The sequence below is a fragment of the Rhopalosiphum padi genome, chromosome 2 (genome assembly GCF_020882245.1).
Source record: "Rhopalosiphum padi isolate XX-2018 chromosome 2, ASM2088224v1, whole genome shotgun sequence".
In the NCBI taxonomy this organism is placed as follows: domain Eukaryota; kingdom Metazoa; phylum Arthropoda; class Insecta; order Hemiptera; family Aphididae; genus Rhopalosiphum; species Rhopalosiphum padi.
This window is the reverse complement of record NC_083598.1, coordinates 28,722,781-28,733,266: the sequence shown is the minus strand read 5'-3', so window position 1 is coordinate 28,733,266 and position 10,486 is coordinate 28,722,781. Positions and strand designations below refer to the sequence as shown.

The 10,486-nt window shown below is 25.4% G+C and overlaps 1 protein-coding gene across 2 annotated transcripts; it reads right to left on the bottom strand.

Annotated features, from left to right (window-relative positions):
- Positions 1-745: 745 nt before the first annotated feature.
- On the bottom strand, positions 746-7,322 carry LOC132920851 (scoloptoxin SSD14-like). 2 transcript variants are annotated; one of them, XM_060983567.1, is made up of 12 exons: positions 7,222-7,322; positions 7,040-7,162; positions 4,849-5,028; positions 4,552-4,758; positions 4,130-4,350; positions 3,414-3,609; positions 2,943-3,143; positions 2,552-2,780; positions 2,300-2,490; positions 1,969-2,209; positions 1,094-1,207; positions 746-1,021 (listed from the first exon to the last, which is right to left on the bottom strand). In XM_060983567.1, the coding sequence occupies exons 2-12, from the start codon at positions 7,051-7,053 to the stop codon at positions 872-874; spliced, it is 1,944 nt and encodes a 647-aa protein (XP_060839550.1). In that variant the 5' UTR covers positions 7,054-7,162; positions 7,222-7,322; the 3' UTR covers positions 746-871. The 2 variants fall into 2 exon arrangements, 1 of the variants encoding a protein (XP_060839550.1); XR_009660792.1 differs by having other exon boundaries at positions 884-1,021; positions 2,001-2,209.
- Between the last annotated feature and the right edge of the window lie 3,164 nt (positions 7,323-10,486).

Genomic DNA, 10,486 nt, shown 5'->3' with positions numbered 1-10,486 from the left:
GAGACTTACATGCATGTTAGTCATTAATAATGAACATAGTACTCTAGAAAGAAATCGGTCAATTCTATAGATCTATATTAGAACTAATTCATATTCAGTAGTAATTAATGTACCTTATTCTTATACTCTAGCAAATTGTTTATGAAAAATTGTAATGCCAGTTGGTACGTGATAATTTTAATAATGAAAAGTTTTAAATATTGATACTACCCAAACTCATTCAGAAAAAAAATTAAATAAACATATCTATGATGAGTTTGAACAATTTATTAAAATGCAATTTCGGCACACCGTATATATAAGATTTAATGTTAATTAATTGAGTATTTCTCTATGCTATAATAGAATATTTATATTAATTATGATATATATATATAATATCATACTTTAAAACGATAAAATATAATTGTTTTAAATACAAATAACGTAGTTACGTACACCACTATACAAGTTGAAACTACATTAACTAATTCAGAGCATAATATCACATCCTCTTTAAAATACACACAATCTTATTTATGCAAAAGTTGATTTTTATAACTTGAACGTTTAAAAATTATTTAATTTAATTTAATTTAAACGACAACTGAGAGAATCTATATATTTTATTATTAAAAAAAAAAAAAAATGATCAGCATCTGCGAACAATGGTATAACGTTATCATAATATGGGCCATACTAGCTAGGTATTTAATATCCTATAATATTATAATATTTGATTTGAATATAAAAAAAAAATCAATGATGACGATAAAATAAATAGCTATTGATCTATAGCTTTTAAAATGTCAAAGTAATTTACAAAATATACAAAAATATTACTAATAAAAAAAAATATGTATAAAAATTAATTAACCAAGACTTTTTCGCATTAATATCCGCATGAATTTCCTGGTCGTCGGAAATCTGGCATAGCTGCGATCATTCCTGAAGTGGATTTACCAATAGCTGTTGCCGCCGAAACCACATTATTTAATCTCACCATTGAATGACCAATATCTTTAAGTTTTTGAATGACGTCCTAAAATAAATATACAGATAGTTAGATTATGTCAAAATATTTTGTTAAACATATTATCTATAATAATATAACCTCTGTCGTTCCGTATTCATATTGAACTTCCATGGGAACAAGTTGGTGGTAAATTCTAGGTTTGTCTATAGCTTCTTTCAATGTCATATTGTACCATAGTATAAGGGCTAAGACCTGAAAAATAAATAAAAAGTTTTTAAATAATGTTTGTACTTATATAAAAATATAAATTAACGTACATAGATATATGGTTTGTTTATGGCTAATTTAACTATATAATATGTGTAATGTTTCTAACCTAGAAACCTAGGTATAAAAATATTTTAATTACTACATTGGAAATTTAAAAGCAATTACAAATAGGTACATATGTTCAATATTAATCAATTTTAAGAACACGTATTGTATATAAGTATAATTATTTTCAGCAAACAGCAGTGATGAAAATCTTTGGAGGCAGGTGAGCCCTTACCCTCCAAAATAATTAAAATAATTTTGTGTGAATTATTAATAATGTGTACTTTTTGAAATAATTTTGTTTGATTTGACCAATTTTGACCAACTTGATTAATTATTTATTTGATGAAAAAATAAGATTTTCAATTGTTAGTTTCTAGTAAGTTTTTAAGTTAATCTCGCCGTAAAACAATTGATTTGCGCCACTGCCTGTCAGTTCAAAAAATTATTATAAAGCAAACTATTAAAAAAAAATTGAGTTTGATGAGTATTGAAAACTAAAATAATTAACACTTGTTGATTATACTTATTAAGATTACTGCCGGGTATTTATGAAATGAGGTTTTAAATTGATATTTATAGAAAACTAATATGTTAAATTATTAACAAAAATAGGTATTCAAATATTCAAATATCTTAAGTTATCTTGAACCCGCAACAAGTGGATAATGTTATAATAGCAGTAAAACAAATCATACATAGGCAATAGTAATAGTGATTTTTGATCCACCTGCTCCTCCTATTGCAAGAACAAAATCACCATTTTTGTCGGTGATTATAGTTGGGCACATTGAAGACATTGGTCGTTTGCCTGGTTCTATAAAATTGGAAGGCGAAGACGGAATTCCATAGTTGTTTACGACTTCTGGAGAAGAAAAATCATCCATTTGGTTGTTAAAAATTATACCAGTGCTAGGAGACATGAATCCGCATCCAAAACTAAACGATTCACAAACTTAATACATTACTAAATTTAAAAGTTTAGATAAATCAATAAAACATTTTAACATAAATCATATTAATGCTCACTAAGTGTTTAATGTGCTAGTGCACACGACAGTATTTCCCATTGAATCCGTTACGACTATGTTAGCAGTCCCGTGATTCTCTGGCATATGATAGTCGGCTCCGTAGTATTTTGGATCTGACGAAGTAAAATTATCAAGAATCTTATTTCTTATACTTTTGATGTAACTATCCGAGTTTACTTTATCGTAAATCTAAAAAAAATGTATATGATTTTATTCGAATAATATGTATTCTATCGCACACGGCGTATACCTGAGACACGTCAATAAATTTGTGATCTCCTAAGTGGGTTCTCTCGGCGTAACCAAATTTGAAAGCCTCCACCAATCGATGAGCGTCCAAACCTGCGTTGGGTGCTGGCAACAATCCGTCCAACACACGAAGTATGTAAGCTAATATTATACCAGAACTAGGAGGTGGTCCCGTATGTATTTTATGTCCACTTTTCAAGTTAACGGGAAAAGATTCTTCAATTTCAACACTGATAACATGAATTTATTGCTATAATCGAGTCTTAATAATAATATACTAATTCGAAATTTAAAATTAAATTGTTTTGTCTAGAACATTTTAAAAATTAAATTTTTATTCTAAACACAATTAATTAAAATCTCAGAATCAATGCACCAAATAAGTTACTCACTCATAATTGGCTAAATCTTCTTTGGTAATTATACTTTTTACTTTTTTTAAATCTCCTAATACTTTAGACGTTAACGAACCATTGTAAATGGCATCCGCGCCTTCTTTCGCTATGATTCTCAGTGTTTCTGCTAATTTAGGTAACTTGTAAATTTGGCCAGCTTTCTTCAACCGACTATATTCTTCATCGTAAAAAGATTTTCTGCAAACAAAATTGAACTTCATTAAAAAAATTATTAAACTATAAAGTACCTACACGGTTACACTATTATATAAGTATGTAATATACAACGTATAGTAAGTTACATAATATACAAATTCTCTAGTCGTTTAATATAATTCAAAACCAATATTTTCTTATAAAAAGTATGAACTTGTATAATACATGTACACACGATTTTGCATATTAATGCAGTTACATATTATAAAACAAAAAACATATATATTATATAATATAATATTTTAATTTTACCTTAGCATTGGGTCATTTTTTATCATGTTACTGTTATTCTTCATGTTTGTCTCTAGGCGTTCACTTATATCTATGCCGTTTTCGCATAGTTGTATAGCTGGTTCGAATAACGATTCCCACGGAACACCGCCACCATATAATTTATACATAACTGAGTATCCTTTTAACGCACCTGGAACCGCAACTGCCAATCCTCCTGTACAATATTTTGAAATATTTTTGTTTAATACTATCGCATAATTTTATGTATAAGCGTTTATCAATGGTGTTTATAAAACACATTTTTCTGCGATATTAAATATATTTTTAAGAGCAAATTAAATATTAAGTTATACATAGTAAAATATTTATTTTGTTATTGTTTTTCAATTCAACAAGTTACTTTTTCTTAACTAAAGTTTATTTTCAAGTTAACATTACGTATTTACGTAATGATAGCCAAATAAATTTAAATACTTTTAAAATTTGTTTCTTGAGATATTTCGTCCAACCAACTTTGAACCGAGGTTTAAAAAAAATTAATGATCTCGTAAATAAATATTTTGCTATTTCATTATTTTTATTTCTGATTGAAACTCGTCGAATTTTGAACTCAATCAACCCAAATTAAATTATTTTTTTTATAAACATAAATTCAACTTTCATTTTATTTATTAACTTGATAAAAAAGTCAAAAATTATGTCAAATTATCTGTTCTTGAGGTTTTAGTACGTACCGTATATAGATTTGTTGGGATTTTTAACAAACATCAAAGTACTTGCTGCGGCTGGAGCTGTTTCGCGTGCGTTAATCGTGATTACTTTTTTGGTCGTTGCATTGTAGATGCTCATTAAAAAACCTCCACCAATACCCAAATATTCTGGACATAAAACACCGTCACATATCATTGTAGCTATAGCAGCATCTACCGCATTTCCACCCTTTGACATAATATCCCTTTTTAAAAAAAAACCGGAATCGTGTAAATCAAATGTATATAAATATATTATAAATTATAATATTTTTAAAAATCAATATTAAAGTACCTATAACTGCAGAGCATCAAATATTAAATATATATTTAAAAATCCGAATTTCGGCAATATATTTATCATTACAGTTATTATTATTGTAATTAACTAATTCTATAATAATTACACTCCGATTTGTGAGCACGGCCCACCATTAGAGACGACCCCAACTTTATTGTACAAGCCCATCGGCATACTCGACGGTGGCACCTGAAATTCCAGATCATTAATTTTACGGCCAACGGTATGTGATTCTGGGTAAAAGACCCGGAGCGAAAACATGGCAATCAGTATTATCAGTATTACTAGGAACAGGCAACGTTTTGGCGAAAATCTAAAGAAAAACAATCAATATCGATCTAGAGTAAGTCGTTGTTATAAAACAATAATGTAAATCGCTATTCAAAAATATGATAGTTATTACATTTCTATCTCCGTGGGTGGTTCGACGTTGGATGCGTTTCCGACTTTACTGTACAAGCCCACTCTCGACATGCTTGAAAGTGAAAACGCGAATTTTTGGTCACAGATTTTGTTGTCAGAGTTGTGCTCCGAGGACATGACCACCGGAAATGACACGGCGCTGATCAGAATGACAAGGCGACTATGTTTTGATTGTAATCAGAAATAAACAATATCAGCATAAACTGATTAGGTAACTTACAGTTATATTATTGTTATATATTATTAGATATAAATGATATGACCTCCCTAATTTATCAATATATATTATATTTTTAAATTATACCGTCAAGTGGTTGTACTGCAGTGTGCACATATGTACTATTAAAAATAAATTGTATAATTAATAATTCATGTGCAATTGTGAACAATAATTGTTTTACATCTATTTAAATATCCCACGCTAATATGATAAAGAAAAAATAGTACATTTTTTAGAATTAAAAAATTCGTTATAATATCTGAAATATTAAAATACGACAGTGAAACTATTTTAGTTTAAGTAAAGCAAAGCAAAAATTAAAGATTAAAGCTCATCATCATAATATAATATTAAAATTGGATAATATATCATATTTAATTAGTAATTAATTTAGGAGTTTGAGATTTGAAAACTATAATTATTGGTGATTGAAAATTGCTACAAAATTTAAGAATCATATACTGTCATAATGGAACCTTTTTTGGAATGGAATTTTTACTGCGTAAGTACTAATATTTAAACACGCCAATAAATGAAAATTTTTTTTTTATTTTATCATAATCATTATTTAATAAACGATTTATATCCATTTAATTTTACATAGACAACAGATATACAATTACAATATTAAATAATTAGTCAACACAAACGGTCGATTAACGTATAAATAAAATATGAGCATTTGAGTTATAATACTAAGTATAGGGTTTTAAAATTTCATAAAATATTTCATTTAAATCAAAAATAAAAATAAAATTTATGATATCTAAAAGTTTATAATCACGTCAAAAGTGAACATTTTTAAAAGTTGGTTTATTGTATGAAACAAAGAAAATATGTATAGTAATGATAATAATAATAGCCAATAAGGATCCAATTAATAAGTAATAAGGGCTAGGGCTAGGAAGTTGTTGCATTTTCATGTGTTTTTTTGGACTATTAGATTTATTGCTCAATGAGCTACCAATAAAAAATAAATCAAAAATGTATTATGCATATTTTTGCATATTTAGTGATTTTTAGATTTTAGAGCATATTTTTTCGTTTACAATTTTTTAGAGCATACATACTTTAATAATTTATGATGAAAAAGTTTGAAAATTCATAAATAAAAAAATTAAACGTTCATATATTGAGATTTCTCACTAGATATAATTGTTTTGTATTTTTCAAAATTTTTATTTGACATTAAAAATTATGTTTTGTTCGTATTGAATATACCTATATTAATAACTACAATTTCTAGCTATATCTAAAATATGTTTATTATACAATAGAAATCGCTACGGTTATTTAATAAATACTTTTATAGGAAAATAATGCTATGATTAATGTAGCCCATAAGTTGTAAATAGTAGTATCAGTCTCTTCTAATACGTCCATAGAAACATTCTAAAAATAGATTTATTTATTTTATTCAAAGAATATTTTTAAAGTTTTTTATTTATTTTATTTTGATTAAAAATTGAAAATCAGAGTTAACAATTACTTTTCTTTTTAATATATTATCTATAGCTTAATAAAGTATTTGTACAAATAAAAATGTTGTATAGAAATATAAGCGCATATTCTTAAAGCATATTTGTACTTTTCTAAATGCATCAAGTTTCGAGTCCTAGATGATAACCGATCATATATAATACAAATAATACCAATATGCCAATATGCCATATTTTAAGCAATTAACAAATTTAATTTATAACTATTGACATAATATATTAATTCGTAAACCTTGGTTATATTATATATTTATATATAATACGTCAATATTTTATGTGGGTATTAATATATTATTTCTTATCGTCTATAATCGAACATGTTTAAAAGTTTCAAGTGCAATATTTCAAATTTAGAACCCTAATTTAGTAGATCATAAAAAAATGAATAATTATTTATATATACCTATTTATATTTTTTTAAATATCGTATAACAATAATAAAATTAACTTACTAAATCACATGCATTATACAATTTAGCCGTTTGTTGTACAGTCATAAATTTGGTAACGAACAAACACGGTAACTAAACTACTTTTTATTCTTCTGAGCGAATTAGTAAAACAAATGTTATAATCTGAAACACAGTAGTAATAAATAGGAATTATGTCAAAGCTCTACAAATAAAAAAATTACTTTAGTCCAATCGAAAGATTTAAACAAGATTAACATTGATCTTTTCGAAATGATTACTAAACGTAAAGTGAATATATTTTAAGAAAAGACAAATTGAAAATCTTAACCAAAGACGATTGGTGAGAACAAAATATATAAAATACCTATATATATATATATATATATTAAAATACTTCAGATTCACAATAATATTGCTAAAATGAATATTAAACGGTACAACGAATATTTTTTTTTTATGAAATAAACCAGTTGAAAACCTAACCTATAGATTAACCTATCCTATTGGCCACAAAAAAACCACATAAACATAATAAAAAATAACTACAATAAAATTAGCATAAAAAATATGTCTAGAAAAATTCATATAATGTAAATTCTTAGTTTATAATTGCATACTTATTTTAATATTTAGTTTCTTAAACATGTTAGAATGTTTAATTGCATTTTTTAAGTATAATAATAATAATAATAATGATTATAAATTATAATTAAATTACCAAAACAAATATATTATACTGCAGGTTAAAATTCAAAGTATATTGACTTATTTAATATTAAAATGTTTACTAAATCCAATTTCCCATTTTAAAGTTGTCTAATTATTTGATTATAAAAAATATTTTGTTTTTGTTTATTTTTACATAATAAAATATATGTATTATAAGTACCTAAAAAATTTAATTAAACTGGCTTTTAAACATAAAATGTAGTATACTTACGAATTATGACTCAATTAAATATCTGCGTGGTTTTATATCGACTCTATACTATTTATAAATATATTTTAATTATCTGTACAAATTGTATTAATTTAATATTTACTAAATCTAAGGTGTATGGCCTAACGGAATTTTAGAACTAACCACAGAAATGATTAAAAGGAGTTAAGTTTGCAAGAAAGGATATTTGAGAGAAAAAATAAATTGATCCTGGGATTAGAATGGCCAAATGAGTCTAAAAATGGTAAATAGGAGACAGACATCAATGTCATTTGGACTTTTTTCGACATAGTATAGGAGCGTGGGAACCAAATTCTAGGATCTAGGATGAGTCTAATGAGAGTGTACTAGATGATTTTTATGGACAAACGAGATTGAACTTTTAAAACCCGAAGGAATTCTAAAACTATAATAGAAAAATTATGTATCTTGTAGAAAAAACTGATAAAAGAATAATGGAGACGTATTAAGGAAATAGTGGTAATCTTTAAGGATATATTATAATACCTAAATATAATTCTTAAAAAATTACCTCGAATTACTAAACGATAATGTAAGATAAATTTTAAAAGTACTTACTTATTCAGGTATTAAATGGATACTTAATATATTCAGATAATTTAATATTTTTATCTCATTATTAAAATAAATTTTTTTTGCTAACCTCAAGGATTTTTAAACGAGTTTCCAAAGTTCATCAACTAATTAATTCTCCACGTGTTCTAAACCTATTATAATATTATTTTATTTTTACTCCATGCTAAGTTAACTATTTGAATGATACTTAAATAAAATAATCCCAGTATCCCGCTTTAATAAAAATAAATTACAAATAAACTAAATCAAACACATTACAAATATTCCCAAGGCTAGGTAAGTTGACAATTTTTGTAACTCGTTGGTTGGGCTATAAATTAATAAATTAAATTTTTTAATAACTTTATTAAGTTAAAATTTAATGAAAAAAAATGTATTATATTAAAATTAACTTAATTAAAAAATATGTAAACGATTATGAATCAGTAAGAAAAATAAATAATCATCAAAATAAATGACGAATTTGAATCATATGTCCATATAGGAGATATAGGAGTATTTAAGAAGATTTAGGATGGACAGTTGACACTTCAACAAACTCTTCCGCTACACAGGGACGAGTTAAAATAGTATAAATACAAATGATACAATTTCTACTATAAGCTGATAGACATCAATATTTGAAACAATATTCGATAGTTATATATATATATATATATATAATATATATAATTATAATATAAACACATATCAACATATGTGTATATATAACATATATATTATATATACGTAAAATATTATATTTATCGTTTGCTTACCAATATTAACAGATTTTGTTTTTTTTATTAATGATTAAAGGTCAATTTTATTTAAAATATTTAACTAAACCCTAGTAATATTACGCTAAATAATAATGAAATTGTATAACTTGAAATATTATTATTTTTATCGATAGAAAAAAAAGTATATTTATATATTCTGTAAGAACAGCAGACTAAAATGTATGTAAACTAAGTACATCGAAGTCCGTGATAAGTACTTATTTATATTCCATGGATATAAATAAAAATATAACACTGAAAAACTCGAATAATGTTATTCAAAGCACTGCACAAATGCACAATTCACTGTGCACCTTTGCGATCAGCATAACTGATAATCAGCACATTATATTAAGCAATATTAAGCAATACCAAAATTCAAATTACCGATTGTATATAGTTATACGCCATATATGGACTATGGCACTATATATTATATTTTAAATCAGTGATAAGGTTTTCGAAATTAATATGTTTCTCGTATATAAATTATATAATTGTATGTAATAACATGTTGCTCCGAGTGTGCGTGTGTGTGTATGTGTTGTCGTTAAGTGACACTATAAAGGTATAATGAGTAATGGCTTACAAGAAAACTAATTATTAAGTACACAAACATACAGTGCATATACAAAATTATATGACTAAACATAAATTATTAAAATTAAGTAATATAATATATTACCCATAACAATATAAAACATGTTTATATGTCCAGTGTTTTTATGCATTCATAATATATGATAATGATACAAATATATTTTTCATTTTAAACGTTTAAACTTATAAGATACCTTAAATAATGATGGCCGATATATCATGTTGTCCGAATATTTAGCATTGTGTAATATTGTAACATTGTGACATTGTATTAATACATATTAATAATTATAAGCTAATAATATTATGTAAGCTGTAAAATATTATCACAAACTATATTCTTCCGTATTTTGTGAACTTGTTATTATATAGGTGCAAAAAACTAAAAATCGTGCGGGTGGACTGAGATTAGAATAGTTATTATAGATATCTAAATTTCTTCGAAAATCGACTAGAAAACGTAAAATTAGTTGTAATTTTCAAATTGTTTTGGTAACTCAAGTTCCAATAATATTATGTTGGTTAAAACAATACAATAACTTTTTACAAATACTATTTTTTAGAAACAACCAGAAAGAATGAAAAATA

Coding starts and splice junctions, on each gene's coding strand:
- LOC132920851 (XM_060983567.1), bottom strand. Junction 1,208..1,968: donor TCACTATTACTATTGCCTAT/GTATGATTTGTT, acceptor TTTATTTTTCAG/GTCTTAGCCCTTATACTATG. Junction 1,022..1,093: donor ATGAATACGGAACGACAGAG/GTTATATTATTA, acceptor TATTTATTTTAG/GACGTCATTCAAAAACTTAA.